Raw genomic sequence first — 17,511 nt, forward strand, 5'->3', positions numbered from 1 at the left:
AATTTCGAAAGAGCCATACAATAATGTAGTGTCCCTTTCCCACACTAAGGCACGGAGACTTAACCTCTTTTAGGGTTCTTTATTCTGGTTACTGTAGACCGCAACAAACGCCGTAAAATTAATTCAGCAACTCCTGAATCTCTCCCGCCGAGACGAGAGCGCTTCTCCCAACTTTATATTCCCCCGTCCTGCTCCAGCCCTCCCATTTCCTTATTCGGCCCATGGCTGAACCCCATTGGTCCAAACTCCCTAACAACAGGCTGAGCGACAGAACTGAGGGCCAATCAGATCTCTGCTTGAACGATGCGTTCCATGAACTCCAGAACTTTTAACGCGGCCCAACAGCCAAGTTAAACTCAGTCCGCGACAATATGTTTAAAACTAAATATACAAATGAATGTGTGCATTTGATGTAATTTCAACATTTTTAAAGTCCAATAAGTCTGTGGATTCTTTTTAATAACATTGTTATGCTGTTGCTAATAAATGATGAGTATTTCTCGTGGTGGTTTTGCTGATGGTCTAGTCTGGTTGATACGTGGTGAGTTTCTGCTTCATGCAGGTGAGACTTTAAACGTGATCGTAGGTCTGAATGTTCTTTAGATGTGAGACAGACATGGAACCAAACACACACACCCACACTGCAGGAGTGACGGGCAGCAGGTTTACGTTTTTACCATCTCTGCGCGATTCACCTGCTGCCGGTCCCCCCCACCCCCTCTGCTTTCTTCCTCACACATCCCGTCCCCAAAACTGCGCGCTCTTCCTCAGGGAGGCAATTCAAAGGTTTCCGGGTGGTACAAACTCTGTGAAATAATAGATAACAGTAAACTGATATTTTTTTCTCCAAGCACCGCTACTACTGCGCGCCTCTGGCATTGCATCGCGCCCGAGAAGGACTGGTCTAATGAAAAAAAAAAAGTATAATTAAGGATTTGTCTGCGAGCCACATGTGACCATCAAAAGAGCCATATATGGCTCGCGAGCCATAGGTTCCCGACCCCTGATATACACCGATGTGAGTAATTGTTGGATTTACAGCAGATACCTTCACATTTCTGTCTGTGTGTGTCTCATTACATTGCATTGAAGACACAGAGGATGTTTAGAGATCAGATTTATTTATTTTAAAAAGCACAAAAGCATCGGTAATCACGTTCATTCACATCCTGGTTGTATGCTCTCCGTCCATCTTGCTGCAAAAGCCGCTTTCTGCCGCTACTTCCGTGTCTCTGTGAGCATTCAATAGGGGTAAAAATAAAAGCAATAATGACCTATCTATTTTTGTCTTGATGAAAATCAGAAAAATATCATAAGATTAGGCTGGCTGCTTCGCCTACCGGACCTAGCTCTCAGCTCCTAGCATTACAAATATGGATGTGAGCAATATCCCGTCATGCATCACGCATACCCAAGATGCATTTCGACCAATCACCATGTCCCTGTAACTGAAGTATAACAACAAGACCAATGATTGGCTGGTCAAATGCATCTTGGGTATGCGTGATGCATGACAGGATATTGCATGTTTGGAGCTAAGAGCTAGGTCCGGTAGGCGAAGCAGCCAGCCTAATCTTATGATATTTTTCTGATTTTCATTGAGGGAATAATAAATTGATCATTCTTGCTTTTCTTTTTCCTTTCTTGAACGAATGTGGGTCACACAGACACGGACGTTATCGCTGAAAGCGGCTTTTGCGGCCGGACGGAGAGCATATCCATGTTTATGAATGACTTATGACGGGATTAATTATTCCGTTCCTTCGAAAAAACTAATTTCGTTCGCACGAATTAATTATTTCGAAGGAACTAAATAGTATTTCGAAGAAACGGAAAATAATCTTGTGGGAACGGAATTTTATCTAATAAGAACAAGATGTTAATTTGTGGGAACAAGATATTAATCTGTGGGAACGAGATATATTTTAGTTTTTGAATGTCAGGACACGGGCTCCGTACAAATGTGGTGTAAACAAAAATAAAATTCTCCCAGAAAAAAAAAAAAAGCTAGGAACTTTCCTTTAAGTTATTTATGACATAAACTGCTTTCAAATTAAATTACCAGGGATAAAATACATGATAAAGTGCATCTAAAAGTAAGCATCTATGTGAACAAAAGGTACGTGGAAAAGCTGCATGTGATGTATGTTTATATGTTCATGTTTTTCTTGAGAGGCTCTAATGCACTCGGTTTCAGGCCAGCAACAGCCACAGCTTTCTCACACAACTCCAGGTGATGCAGCTTCAGTGCTGCCGGCGCGTCTTTTAACTTGCTGCTCTTGCTATTCTCCTTGTTTTTGCCCTCTGCCATTTTTCTTCATATTATGTATTTTTCTTTGTCTGCCCGCGACAGCCAATCTTGCAAGGAGCGCCCCCTATATACCCTCAGAAGAATCGTCTTACCAAAGGATGATTAATATAGTGTGACCTACTTAAAAAATATGATAAAGTTGGGGAGTAGAACGATCAGATTCTCCTCTATGTTGGTTTTGGACTCCACCAGCCGAATATATGATCAACACGTTATGGGCCAAAGCTTAGTTCCTAATTGATTGATGCCACACAAATTCTTTGCCAAAGTTTAGTTATTCAACTTGGTAAAAACAGCGGCATTTTGTTAAATTGTGTCAACATTTTCACAATGTTGACACAATTTAACAAAATGCCACTAGACCACTGCGCCCAAAGCTCAAATTGCCTTGCATTACCTTGACTTATGGCCACCACTGCTGCGCAAATCACGTTCGTGTGAACACAGCTTAATTCTTGTTTGCACCAGTAACACAAAAAAACAAAAAAATGTCTCCACCTTTATTTATTTTTTTGCAACTGGAAAGAAGTTGCAGGATTTCTTCACTGCAGTGTGACTGTCAATGTGAGCCATGTCCTTCCATAGACAATATATAGTGGGGATGGGGAAAGACAGAAGAGGTCGGGAATGAATGACAGCTCGCCATTTGCCGGATTCTGTTTTAATAACAATTAAAAGTTCAGCAGTGTTGTTGTGCCAGTTGCTGTTTCCCCTCTTCTTGTCTAACATCCGCTGTCTGACAAAAAAATAAAATAAACAGGCTTCCACACATGTCCACACATTTACACACAGGAGTGGATGAGTCTTGAGCATCCATACGGAAATATGTGACATCACAGCTATGAACAATTTCTAAATTATTTACAGTTACACCTCTGCTGTAGTGCCAGACTGCTCCTTCTCTTTTAAATACCTTTGTCTTCATGGTACTACTGTGTATGTGCTCATGTTGCAATCTTATGCTTTAAATCTATGTATATGGGTAAGCAACAAATTGTATATTTTTAAAATTTGTGATCCTTGTGAAAAAATAAGGACGCACCTACAAGCTCTTTATTTTAAGGGGTTTTCAACCTACTGTTTTGCAGAAATGAACCTCTTGTCATTCTGAAACCCTCATAAGCTGCAATAATGCAGATATGGCTAAAGCTCCCCAAAGTGTTGTGCTGTTTATGTGGAATACTGTGAGGTTACATAATCCTGGTTTTTTTCTTCATGAACAATAAATGAACTGTAGAATTCATTAGGCTGTACTGCACTGTAGAACTTAAGTGCACCCTGGGAAATACAACAGTAAACAAGCTAGCGTTAGCTAAAACAGGCTGCATTTCATCATGCTAGCACTGAGTCAAAAACAAGAGAAAAAAGTTAAAATAATTACTTTTGTGGTTTATTTTTATAAACATTTAAAAACATAGATGGTACAAAAATAGTGTTGGTAATAACTAAACTGCAGCAGAAAGCTGGCTCTGTCCAAATTCCCACCCTACTTCCTAACTATTAAATTTTTATGGCAAATAACATGTCTACGATATCACAAAGTCTGTTTGTTAAAAAACGTAATTAAAATACACTTTTACAATGCACTGTGGTCTATATTCACCAATTTAGTGAGCATTGATGCACACTGGTTTTTCTCATTGACTTCTGGGAAGTTTCTAGGGCACTTGATTTTAGAATTGTAGATTTGGACAACTCTACAAAACGGCAAACGCACTATATAGTGCATTATGTAGTAAGTAGTGAAGGAATTAAAATACACAATAAGATCAGAGTGAAGCTGCAAATGTTTGGTTATAGTAATGCCAGTAGTTAATTTATAACAACATTGTTGTTGTTACCTTCTCAATAATCTTCTTTTTGGCTTTCTCCTTCCTTCACCAGATGGGGAAGCTGGACAATGGCAGCCTGACAGTGAAGTACCCAGTGTGGCCGCGTTTCAACTCCTTCGGGGATGCTGAGCTCGATGACAACCACCTGTCCATTGTCACCTTAGAGGAGAAACCTTTTGTCATTGTGGAGGATGTGGAAAGACTCACCGGTACCTGCATGAGAAACTCTGTGCCCTGCAGGAAGCATATCAAAGAGTAAGCCAACTATTTCTTGACTTCTTTTGGCCGAAATGTTAAAGAGTTTATTAAAATTATCAACAAAATAAAGACTGATAATATATGTAATTTATAGAAATTAAGGTGTTTAGCCTATATTTAGCCTTTTCAATCTCAAATTGGACCCATTGGAAAGACATAGGGTAATATTAGCTCGACTAAATTTAAAGATTTAAAAAAAATTCTTTTTTCAAATTGCAAATTTTCAAATTGCTGTGAGTCTGGAGCGGATCAAAACAATGCTGTTTTAAATTTTTTTTATTGAGATGTGGGCCACAAGCTTCTTGCTCCAAGCTCTCAACAACTGGTAGGGAAAGAGTAGAAAGGGATGCTCTGGACCAACAGTCCTACCCACAACTCAGTAGCAAATTTCAAATTAACTCCTACCGCTCTGCAGAAACTATATCCTAGCTAAACGACATTTTTTTTAAATTTAGTCTAAGAACTGCATAATCATATTTAAAGACCACTGGGAACACTTTAAGAATAGATCAAAAGATTACTTCAGAGAGCTCATGCTATTTTAAGCTTTTTCCTTAGCCTTTCAGCTTCTTCCAGTTATAGGGATCACCACAGATGACTCTTTCGTTAATTAATTATTGTAAATTGCACCCTTTCTGCACCAATCCTGTCTCCCTCTCTTGTAACATGTGCAGTTAAAGCATGCCTGCCCTACCAGATTATTTCAGCTGCTCCAGAATGTCACTTTGTCTAAGAGTTTCCATTCAGATGAGGTGCTGCAAACATAAAATTTGGGAATTTTTTTAATATGCCAACGGAAAAGACACTGTTTTATGTCTCTAAGAAAGATAGTAAAGCAATTTATTTGGCAACAGATAAAATGAAAAATTGTTAAAGGTTTTTTTTTGTCCATTTTCTTTTATTTAGGACACAGTTGCAAAGCTACTTTCTCTTGTGATTTCGAGTGAAAAGAGTGATGTGGTATTCAACCTGCATCAGCCCCATTGCTCCCCGTGAAAATGGAGCTGACTGCTAATGGAACAAATTACTTTTTTTCCCCTCCTGTGCCTAAAGAGGTCTTGCTTGCTCCTGATGCACACTTACTTGGCGGATTTCTGTTAGATGCTAATGGGGTTTGGTGGTGCTGTGTTAAAGTATATAAGCGTTGTGTAGATAATAGAATAATCTTTCTCTTCAGTGAGGAACTCACGTTGGTGGATGGAAGAGAATGACTGGCGTGACCATCACTGCCCCAACCAAGTGTCACTTATTCCCTTTTTATGTGTGCAGAGGAACGTACACACAAATAAGCGGGAGAGCATACAAAAATAACGCTGATTAAGCTCTAGTAGAGTTTCAGGGGAAAGGCTGTAATAGATTATCGTCCAGAATCACTGTGAAGTAGGGCGGAGGATAAAGCATCTCCAAGGAGGAAGACAAACACACATTTGCAAGCTCTTATACACTCTGTTGCCACATGTCCACTCACAGGCCATTGCGTTCAGCTTTGTTTCCCCCTCCCACAGCGCAATTCCCACTCAAGCATCCGTGGTGTCCATTTGCAGAAACAGAGATGGATGGAGGGGATGAAACAGGCAGGGATAAGGGAATAGTGCAGGGGCTGGATTGGGGTCGGAGGAGTATCCATGCATGCAGAACAACAGCTTCCCTCATCCGGGCCGGGCCTAAAAACAAGCCATACTCACATTAACACAAAATCATTCACAGAAGTTGCACTGCCCTCTCTGGAGACCCCTCAGGCCTTGTAGTGTTTTCTGTAACAACTTTGCTTGGCAACTTCACAAGCAGTCTCCATGACATCACATGCTCTTACTGTCTAAACTCACATCTAAGAGGGTATGTTGTGTTTTGAATTAAATTTAAAACATTCTAATTTAAATATTGGAATCTGTTATGCTACATTCACACCGGGCTCGGAAATGCTCGTTCAAATGACCACTTCCAGTAAAAAGTCTAAGTTAACGTACGCAATTGGGCGTTACAGGCTTCCATGCTTAAAACTCTCGCATTCACTTGTAGCTATGCAAGTTTCTAAATCTTTTTTTGGCCTTTACTACAAACAATTAAACGCAAATTTAAAGGTAAACCAGTTGAAAGTTGACCAAGGAATCAGCTTTGATAGTGATGTGAATGAGGAGAAAAATGAAGGGGAATTAAATTTTTGAGGTTCGTTCACCAGAATTACATAACACCAAGTCTTTCATATATTGGAATAGAGTGAAAGAAAAAGCCTGGAGCAAGATCCACGATATTTGTCTTGCTTTTTTTTTTTTGCACCAAGCCTATTCCAACATGAACTAATATCAGGTAGAAACAGGCCATTGTGAACACCATATGCTAAAAGCATATTCAAGAATGCCTATTTAGCTTCTTCTTAAATGCGCATAACATGCCCAGTGTGTACGTAGATTTACAATCTAACTGAAGCAATTGAAAATTGGATGTAACCCTTAAATTGTGTTTGGTGCAAAATTGACCTACTTTCATACTTCAAAATGGGCCAGTTTGGACCCAGACATAATATAAAAGGAAAGTTAATTTTTTTGTTCTGTTTTACGAATTTTCTTTTGCAGGAATGTTTTTCACCTTTCGGCGTATCCCTTCATTGGTTGCCATGAGAATCAACTTTCACTGATTTTCAGTGTTGGTTTGGCAGAGAGTTTTACACCCTATGCCACATGTGTCAAACTCAAGGCCCGCCATGTTATTTTATGTGGCCCGCGAGAGCATATTTCTTAAAATAAAAAATGGTGTGTATTTATTCATATCTAGGGGGGAATCTGACTTGAAAATATCAGATTGGGCAACTATACATTAGGACTTAAACACTGTCCATATAACCTAACCTGACAGAATCAATTTTAAAAGGATTTATGCTAGAGTAACTACCAAACATGTGTTTTCTATGCAATTGCAATTGTCACTTTAAAAAGATATAATAATTAAATAAATAAATGAGTGATTTAACATTAAGAAGTAGGTATGTTTATTATTCATTACATTTAGTTAGATGTATAATTTTTATCTGGCCCTTTGAAGACAACCACTATGCTGATGTGGCCCTCAGTGGAAATGAGTTTGACACCCCTGCCCTATGCTATACCCGACACAACTCTGTGTTTTATCCGGGCTGGGGACCGGCACAGGGGGACCGAGACTTAAGCAGGAATAAACTCATAAAAACATTTTTATAGTCGACAATTAGGTGATCCATCTGTTCTTCACACATTATTTTCTTAGGCTGAAACTTGAATAAAGGATTATTGCTCTGCTGAGTTAGTATAACACCTTATCACTCTGGCTTTCTTTCTGTCAGACTATTTTAAATTACAAGGCATAAAAAGGAACTGCACATTGTGGGACATTTTCTGACAGATTGGTGTCAGATAAGTCAAGAAAACCTGGAGGCTCCACTCGGGTTAAATTGCGGCCAATCATTTTGCAATGAAGAACTGCTCAAAAGGGTGATTCCTCTCTTAATTTATTTGAAGAAGAAGTGCAACAATTTCTAGCTGACCTTTCTTTTTGTCTTTAATTCGTTCTTTTTCAAGTTTGTGTCCAGTTTGTTGGACAAAGGACGAGGTTATTGTCTTCTAATTAGCACACATTTACAAGTTAAATGAGAGTCCCAGGTGGTTGAAAGTCGATACACTTTAGTGTGCTCACACATATTGAGCGTGTGCTTGTGTGACAAAGCGCTATCTCAACCCCCCTAAACGCAGATGGCACAGGGATTGCAGATGCCTTGCTGTCAAATCGTCCTTCTCTGGAGACTCAGAGCGATACTAAAAGTAAACATTTGTATTTCAAGTCATTATTGGGCAGAATAACCTAAACTTTGAGGTTAAAAAAAGCCGTAGTGCAAAATGTTCTCATTGGAGCAGTCAAGCGAATACACAAAGTTGGACAGAAGCAGAGGTCAATTTGGTCAAATAGAGGGCAAATTCCTCAAATCAAGCAAATTTGTCTGTTTTTTTGTGTCAACCAGTGATCATCCTAACTCCTACTAATGCACTCTTCCTTTTATTTTTTTCTGTTGTAGCAACACAACAGAGGCTGGAGGGACATATATCAAAAAGTGCTGCAAAGGATTCTGCATTGATATACTGAAGAAGATTGCAAAATACGTTAAGTTTACCTATGACCTGTACCTAGTTACCAATGGGAAGCATGGCAAAAAGATCAACAATGTCTGGAATGGGATGGTGGGAGAGGTAAGTTATAAGTTTTTAACACTCAGGAAGGGAAAAATTGAAGGCTTTTTTCATTTGTCATGCTGAAACCCCAATTTGAAATTGGAAAAAGAGAACAAACCTGAACTGCTCCTGCAGAAAAAACTGTTTTGCATAAATCTTTATTTACCAGTTTCAACTTGAAGGTCCCAAAGTTCATTGTTAAGGCTGCAAACTTTATAGCTGCCTATATTCTTTAATGTCAGACATTCTTTACTGAACCGAGCTGCATCTGGCCTTGTTCCTATTCAACACAGGCTCAATATGCACAATGAATACATTAAGAATCTGGCTGAGATCAATGCTTTCATTATGAGAGATAGCAATCATGCAAATGCTGCATCTGGCAGGGTTAGTAAACCATGGGAAAATATCACGTTCAGTTTTTTTGTTCTTGCATGAACAACATTTAGTTAGATTAAGTAAATTTTCACTAGAATGGTTATCTTGTCTTTTTTTCATAGTAGGTTTATTGTCTTAAATTAATGGATTAACTCATGCTTTACACATGTAAACAACACAAAAAACACTACAATATTTACAAATTAATTTACTTTTCTTTCTTTAAAATGCTGATTTAAAGCACACTCAGTCAAAGAGTGCTTGTTTGGTTGGTTGGCTGGCTGGTTATGTAGTTGAGTTGGTTGGTGACTGATTGATGGAACGGTTTTGTAATATAGTTGGCTGGTTAGGTGGTTGAGCTGGTTGAATGGATTACTGGCTGGTTTGATAGTAGAGCTGGTTAATTGTTGAATGTATGGTGTTGCATGGCTGCCATTCATTGAAGGAGCGCAAAAATAACTGAGCGAGTGTATTCAGGAACTGAGTGAGCGAACCTTACAACTGCGCAAGCGCAATGCTAACTGAGCGACCCCGCATCTTACAACTATAATAAAATATATATGTATATAAATATACATGTTCACTTTAGATAGCCCGAGACAGAGCCTCTACACCACTCAAAGTACAGGAAGCGTGCTTGGTTAGCATTGCGCTTGCACAGGTGAATGGTTCGCTCACTCAATTCCTGAATACACTCGCTCAGTTATTGTTGCGCTCCTTCAATTAATGGCAACCATGATCATTGGCTGGTTAGGTGGTAGAGTTGGTTGACTTGTTTTGTTGATTGATTAGATGGTTGGTTGATTGGTTGGCTGGTAAGTTGTTTAAGTTGGTTTGTTGGTTGATTCAGCATCTCCATGTTATATCTACATTGTTTGTGTGTAGCTTTGAATAAAACAATGAATAAACCTTTTCTCTTCATTTTCTTTTCTCTATTTCTTACCTTATCCCTAATCCTCCACCCATCTTCATCCCCCCTCAAACCTTGTATTCCTCTTTCTCCTCCGCCTCTGAAAAGGTGGTCTATAAGAAAGCCGTCATGGCCGTCGGATCTCTGACGATCAATGAGGAGCGTTCTGAGGTCATCGATTTCTCCGTCCCGTTCGTAGAAACTGGGATCAGTGTCATGGTCTCACGTAGCAATGGAACTGTCTCGCCATCAGCTTTCTTAGGTAAGCGAGAACCAAACACCGATTGCCTAGTTGTTGAATCTGGAGACACGGTACAGTAGAACATTTGTGTCCATGTAAAGTGCAATTTGATTCTTGTTTGACCCCTGAAATCCAGAGCTGAAAGCATAATTTAGTTCTATTGTATAGTTTTCACTAGCTTCAGTATTCCTTTACCTGAGGGATTTTACTTGAACATTTTAATGCCACCGTGCTTCATACCTGTGCTACTTAAGTACAGGATTTAAGGTTTGACAGTGGAGGCCCACTTTATGTCTACTCAAGCAATACCAATTAATGCAAAGTTACTGACCATTCATCCAAGTTTTATCAAGCATTAGATGACAGCTCATCTCCTTAGGCTTGTGCAGGCATGTAATACACGTTGCACTGCATGAAGCTAAAAGAAGTAAAAGGCAGAACACGTAGATACAAAGAGTCATCTGCAGGTACACATGCTGACGTATGCAGCACAGTTAGTCTTGATAAAATGGCAATTACAAAATCCTAGCAGGAGAAGCTTGTAATGGCTGCATGCCAACGTGAACGTTCACACACAAACACATACTATGCAGCCCTGTGCCAGCAGGACTCCCCCGTACATTAGAGTAGAGTTTCGTCTCTGCAGCTGAGAGGGAGGACAGGACTGCTGACACCGGAGCTTCCCACACTTGCAAATACCGTCAAATGTAAGTGTATGCGGGTGGCTTCTGTCAGGGCTTAAATAGAAGTTTATGGTCCTTTTCAAAAAAAAAAAAATATATATATATATTTATATTGCCATGACTTTTTCATTTTTCTATATGTTTCGGAGACGTGAATAGTACTGTAAAGTTATGGTACTAAGTGTCCCTATTTCTCTTTCTGTCTTTTAGAGCCATTCAGCGCATCAGTGTGGGTGATGATGTTTGTGATGCTCCTACTGGTGACTGCAATGGCTGTCTTCATGTTTGAGTACATCAGTCCCCTTGGCTTTAACAGAAACCTGGCACAAGGAAAAGGTGAGCAGGATGCTACTTATGCAGCATCTTTTTGGATATTAAAGATCCAATAAGATGTGATTATTATTTGTTTTTCATATTTTACGACTGTTTTTTCCTTTTTTGTGTGTTCTGTGTTTCAGATCCACATGGGCCTTCTTTCACTATGGGGAAAGCCGTGTGGCTACTGTGGGGTCTGGTCTTTAACAACTCTGTGCCGGTCCAAAACCCAAAAGGAACGACCAGCAAGTTCATTGTGTCGGTGTGGGCTTTCTTTGCTGTCATCTTCCTGGCTTCCTACACTGCTAACCTGGCTGCCTTCATGATTCAGGAGGAGTTTGTCGACCAAGTCACTGGGCTTTCAGACAACAAGGTAAACAGCTGTGATTGGTTAACTTCATCAGAATTTCTGATTCATAAAAAAAGAAGCAAATATTTATGAAAAAAAATGTATCTTAACTATGATATATCAAGCAATATGGCTATCTCAAAAAGATGCAGTCTTTCCCAAGTTGTTCTTCTAACTGAGAAAGCCATCTCTTTAAGATTCCATTTGTTTGTGCAGTATAAATGTCAACAAGCTGGTGATAGAGAAGCAGCTTAAAACATCTAAAAAGGCCTCATTTATAAATCTAGGGAAGAAAAAACAGAAGAAAGAGTGGAGAGTAGTAAGAGATGGAAATACAGATGTACAGAGAGATTCCAGTGGGAAGAGATGGAAATTCAGTGTTTTGACAACATCCAGAAGGACACAGGGAGGGACAAAGGGAGGAAGAGAAACATTAACTGGCAGAAGGGTGACTGAGGACTAGCAAAAGGCCAAGATGTACAAGATGGCACTAGACAGCAAGCAGACAGCCACGGGCCAAGCAGACAGCTGAGGTAAAGAGACAAATGAGGGGGGAGAAGGGAAAAGAGCCGGAAAGACGAAGGGTGCAAACGAAAAAAAAAAGAAAATCACTGCAGAAAGGGTAACTGGCCATTCAAACAGATGTTGTGGCAGAGACAGGACATCAGGTCAAAATGGTTAATATTTTTTAATGTGCTTTAACTTATTCCGTTTCAGAAAATAAAAACTAAAAAGAAACGTATAAAAAAATAACTAAAATGTGTTAGGTTAGTCATCAAAATGTGAATCAAGCTGTAATAGTAACGTAGCACCATGTTTTATGTGTTTTAAGTTTTCACCATAATGATGTTAGATGCAAATTTGTTTGTCAAAATATTCTATTGCAGAATTATCTTTTTTTGAATGGCCCACTCCTATCAAAATGTGTTTTTTTTTTTATGATGGAGGAGATATAAAAAGAAATTAAGCCTAAAATTGTATTTCTCAATATTTCTTATTTTGAATCAGGAGCAGATGAAACATGCAGTTTGATAAAGATTGTAGTTGTGATTTAGAAAATACACGGAAAGGATGAAAATGCATTCTCCTGTGGACTACTATCCATGTGCAGTATGTCTTCGTTTTCCTCATTTGATCTGGCATCTGGCTTAAAACAGCTGGATAACTCCGACATTGCTCGCCAATTTTGTTGCACCAGTAATGTTAGCTTGGAGTTGTGACAGGATGTAAGCTAGAGGGAGAGAGTGTAAACAAAGAGCTCTCAGCAAAGGGGACTGTGGGTGGGGTTACTCTGCGTCAACTGTCCCGTCCAGAACTCAGGCTAATTTCTAATGAACTCCTGCCACTGCAGAAACTATGTCTTAGAAAACAAAACAGATTTTTATATTTTGGCTAAAAATAACATAATTATAATTAAAAGACCACTGGGAATGCTTTGAAAATAGATCAAAGATGATTTGTAATGGGGCTTTAGTGAGTTTTGTTAGGGGACGATTTCAGAAAATCCCAGAAAACTATTTAAACTAGTTTAGAGTTCAATTCCAACTTAATTCAGTAAATCCAAGTAAACAAGATAATTTTTAGGTAGAAAACAAAATAATTGTTCATAATTTGCAGTAATTTGTGCTAATATTATTATTTTTGTAATTTGCTATGCACCCTTTTTAAGACATTAATTTTTTACCTTAAGAAACATTTTTGTTTCTAAAGAAATATATTTGTTTACTTAGAAATCTATAATTTAAAAAACTAAAAACGCAAAAAAAAAACGAAAAAAAACTCCCTATCATCATCAAATGTATTTGTAGCAATGATTTGCATTGAAACATCAAACATCTGCTAACAGGGAAATTAAATGTATTGCTTTAACTTATATATGTTGAATGTTAATTGATTGATTGTTACATGCCAATTTTTTTTATTTTGGTTTAAAACAATTTCGCAATGTAATTCTCGCTTTTTGAACTTAGGTGATAAGGTTAAAATTACTGTATTTTACATAATTTTTGAAGAAACAACTTATAATTCGGAGCCCATTATTTGAAATTCTTGTTGTGTTTCCTGACCTTGAAGGGAGTTTGCGAGGTACACGGCGCTCTGACAAAATGTCAGGCTGTATTTTCTTTTACAAGTGTTTTTTATGAGTTTTTTTTTTACCAGTGTTTGTGAATACGCTTACGTGGCTAACTTGTAGCGTTATTGGACTGTATTTTTTCCCCTGTTATTAACAAGATTGGGCATTAGCGTAGTCACAGTAACGTTTGTTTTAATGGTACCAGTCAATTTTTTTAATGAGTTGCAAGCAAGTTTGGGTGTTATTGTGAATACACTAAGGAGGCTGACGTGTAGAGGTGTCCAACTGCATTTTCTTGACATGTTGGGAGTTAGCGTAATCACAGGGATGTTTTTTTCTTTCAACAGCGTTTTTTGTTTTGACGTCTTACTACGTTAAAAGTGTCTTACTAACACTTCTAACGTGGCTAACGTGTAACGTGTTACAAACAAGTTCTAGAGTTAATGCAGTTAATACAGTCTGATTGATAGACTTATGGCTCTCACTTAATGCGTATTATAGATCAGTGCGCCATAAAATGTGGAAAATATAGAAGTATTTTTGTATGATTAAAAGCTTATGTGTAATTTTCCACAGTAAATATACTACCAGTATTTTTTCTTTTCTTTTTTTATATTTAATGGCAGAATAATGTCCTTTCTTTAACCCTTAAAATCTGTCCCAGTTAAATTTGCCGAACAAACCGATGGCAGAGCATTTCCCCACCTGGGACAAAAACCTCTTTCGTGTCGGCTGTTGGGTTTTTTCCCCCATCCTCTCAGCAGTGAGCCTCTTATTGCAGGTACTGCTGCAGCTCTTAAGTGTTTCATTGGTAATTATTCAGCAAGAGAAGAGCTCTCCCCACCACACACCCCATCTGCATTTCCCCAGTGGGCCAGAAGATTCTCCACCCCTGCCATATTTACCCTCTTATGACCTTAAAGCTTCTGCTCAACCTCGGGACAGGCACAAAGAAGGAGGGAAAACGAGGGAAGGAGGGAAAAGCTGCTTCCCAAGGGCTGTTGCTCATTATGGTGACAAACGCTGCATGACATCACTGCGGACGTTTGTACACACATGCATGGTGGAGTCTGATTAGGCAACACATTCTCAATCTGACTTGATTATACAACGGAGATGCACATGTTATAGCAAAGCGCATCATGTAAAATACTAGAAATATTTACATATGTTGGTGCGTTTATGTTGAGTGCTGGTCGCATAACCAGCACAGGCTTTGGTAAATAAACAAACGAGGATGAGTCTTTCAAAATGCTAATGACACACTAATGTGCACTGCCTGGATGTTGAGTCGGATCTGTGGTAAATGAATATGTAAAAGCAAAACAGACCATACGCTGAAGGAGATATGGTAAGTTGAAAATAAAATGTTTTGGCTCAAAGTGCTTGATCTGGAGACGTTGGATTATATAAACTATCAGAAACTTTTTTAAAATATGGGTTTTGAAAAAAGTAAATAAAAAGTATATATGAAATGAACTAAATGAAAAAATTTAGACCAAAGTGTAGAATTTGTATTACGTCACTATAAAGCCAATCTATCAAGCTCTACCATTGCTGCCATCTTGACAGGATGTGACATCATGGAGGCCTGATGTCAGGTAACAAGCCAGAAAGTAGTGAAACATGCCCAGTTTAGTGCTAATGATTCAGTCATCACATGTAAAGCAAAACACAGTAAATCCTGATAGACTGATACCTCTTGTGTGGTGGTCATGGCGATTTTTAGTCGGTGGAGCAATTTATCTGATTAATTACAATGAGAAACAAGACTCTGGAATGTTGACTAATTACGCGGCCCCATGCGGTCAGCGGCCAACTTCTAAAGCTACATTCACACAGCCCTTAGCAACGCACATTCAAGCGGCTACTTTCAATGAAAACTCTATGTAAATGCACATAAACAGAGTTTCGTGTTGAGCACACATTGCCAGTTAAACCAGGTCAAACATTGACCAATCAAGGACTCAGATTTGGTAGTGACATATGGGTTGTGTTCCTTTTAATTCATGGAAGTGCCAACCTGTTGAAAATGGATAACTGAGGAGAAATTAAGAATTTCATTTTGTTCCCTGACACCAAGTCAGAGTATCAGAATAGAGCTGTAAAAGAAAAACCCTGTAGTCAGATTCACAAGACAGTTCACAAGATGGTTTAGTGAGGTCCTCGGATCGGCCCAACCGGAGTTGGTCATGGCCCTGGCGGAGTAAATGTTACTTGGGTCACTGTGACATTTCTTGAGCTACACGCATGCAAACGAGCGTTGCATTTATCAGACCCAAAACCTTTTCTTGGGGGCGCCCCCGGCTACTCTGGTGACTTTACAAAATCTGGAGATCATCGCTACCTCTCTCTTTTAAATGTCTGCCTTATCAACGTTTGATGGCATCTTCTGTCCCTACCATGGTGCCAACGGGTAACGAGGAATCAGGGTTCAATTTTGGAGCAGTAGCCTGAGAAATGGGTACCACATCCAAAGAAAGCAGCAGACGCGCAAATTAGCCACTCCCGACTCAGGGAGATAATGACAAAAAACCATAAAAGACTCTTTTAAAGGCCATGTATGTGGAATGAGTATACTTTAAATCCTTTAATAAGGATCCATTGGAGGGTAAGTCTGGTGCCAGAAGCCACGATAATTCCTGCTCCAATAGCTTATCTTAAAGTTGCTGCAGTTAAAAAAAAAGTCGCAACTATGTTTTAAGTTCAATTTATGTTTTAGATTTATGGATTAATTTCCTTCAAATTGAGGGTAAATATCTGTTGTAAAGTATGAGGTACCTTACTGCTACTTAGTGAACCATTTTTAATGCTACTTCAATCGGGAAGTCAGTGTTGCTCCTTCTTTCACAGTTATTTTCTGTTCCATTCTCATTATTTTTTCTACTCACTACTGTTCTTCATGCCCCAACAGTTTCAGAATCCACATGCATACTCACCCCCCTTCCGCTTTGGGACAGTCCCAAACGGATCTACTGAGAGGAACATCAGAAAGAACTACCCCGCCATGCACCAGTACATGGTGAAGTATCATCAAACTGGAGTGGTGGACGCTCTGGTCAGCCTAAAAACAGGGTAAATAGACTTGTGTTGTGTGAGTGTCTGGTTGTGAGTGCACTCTAACACTAAATCATGTGAAATGATTTAGCTTTAAAACAAATGTGTATCATATTTCCTATGTTCTTAAATCTGTTGTTGGTTATCAGAATTAGCTCTTTTAAAGCTGCTAGTGTTGACATGTGTGTGACAGTCAGATCGTTGGACATAGCTTACAAAGGATGAATCAAAATGTAATTTCTGACAGTTTTGGATTATTAAAAACAAAAGCATGTCAAACGGTTATAATAAAGAAAAAAAAAGCTGAAAGGAAATCTTAATCACATGGGGGTGAAGACCAAGAGGGGGAAAGTCCAACTTGGAGAAATATAGGTTAAATAGCAGGTATAACGAATGATGAAAGAACAATTTGCTAAATTATTTGATCTTGAAATCTGTTTTTAGTGGCAATACTTGATATTCATCTTTTTAGTCCAACCCCAGCTCATATTTTATGACATATTTTTCATCATATTACATAATAAGTCCAAAATGAACCTGAAAGTGTCCAACAAACTCTAAACTAAGTAGTTAATTTTGTATTTTTTTTCTGTAAAAGTCCAAAAGTTATTGAAATTACATAGTTTTTATGTTTTACAACAACAATTGAATGTGTTGAGACAAAATACAAATGTATAAATGCACAAAGAAAGCAAGGACGAGTTCAAAACAATGTAGAATAAATGTATTAAAAACATGCAAAGCTCTACTAAACTAAATGTTCCAAAAATGTATTTTAAGGAGTATCACAACTGTGTGTCATATATCTTGTTATGGTTGTTTTACACCAAAGATTTTAATGCTTTACGTTAAATTCTGAATGAAATCAATAACAATGCTGGGTCCGCGTCATTCCTACTTACCGCAA

The 17,511-nt window shown here is 38.6% G+C and overlaps 1 protein-coding gene across 1 annotated transcript in view; it reads left to right on the plus strand.

The window, feature by feature from the left end:
- Positions 1–17,511, plus strand: part of grin2a (glutamate ionotropic receptor NMDA type subunit 2A) — a 196,156-nt gene that overhangs the window by 148,085 nt on the left and 30,560 nt on the right. Inside the window, exons 6-11 of the mRNA XM_004071747.4 lie at positions 4,196–4,398; positions 8,444–8,615; positions 9,994–10,147; positions 11,020–11,145; positions 11,268–11,497; positions 16,462–16,622. Of these exons, the coding sequence (XP_004071795.2) occupies positions 4,196–4,398; positions 8,444–8,615; positions 9,994–10,147; positions 11,020–11,145; positions 11,268–11,497; positions 16,462–16,622 (1,046 nt within the window). The remainder of the gene's footprint in view (positions 1–4,195; positions 4,399–8,443; positions 8,616–9,993; positions 10,148–11,019; positions 11,146–11,267; positions 11,498–16,461; positions 16,623–17,511) is intronic.

The sequence above is a fragment of the Oryzias latipes genome, chromosome 8, assembly GCF_002234675.1.
Source record: "Oryzias latipes chromosome 8, ASM223467v1".
Classification (NCBI taxonomy): Eukaryota; Metazoa; Chordata; class Actinopteri; order Beloniformes; family Adrianichthyidae; genus Oryzias; species Oryzias latipes.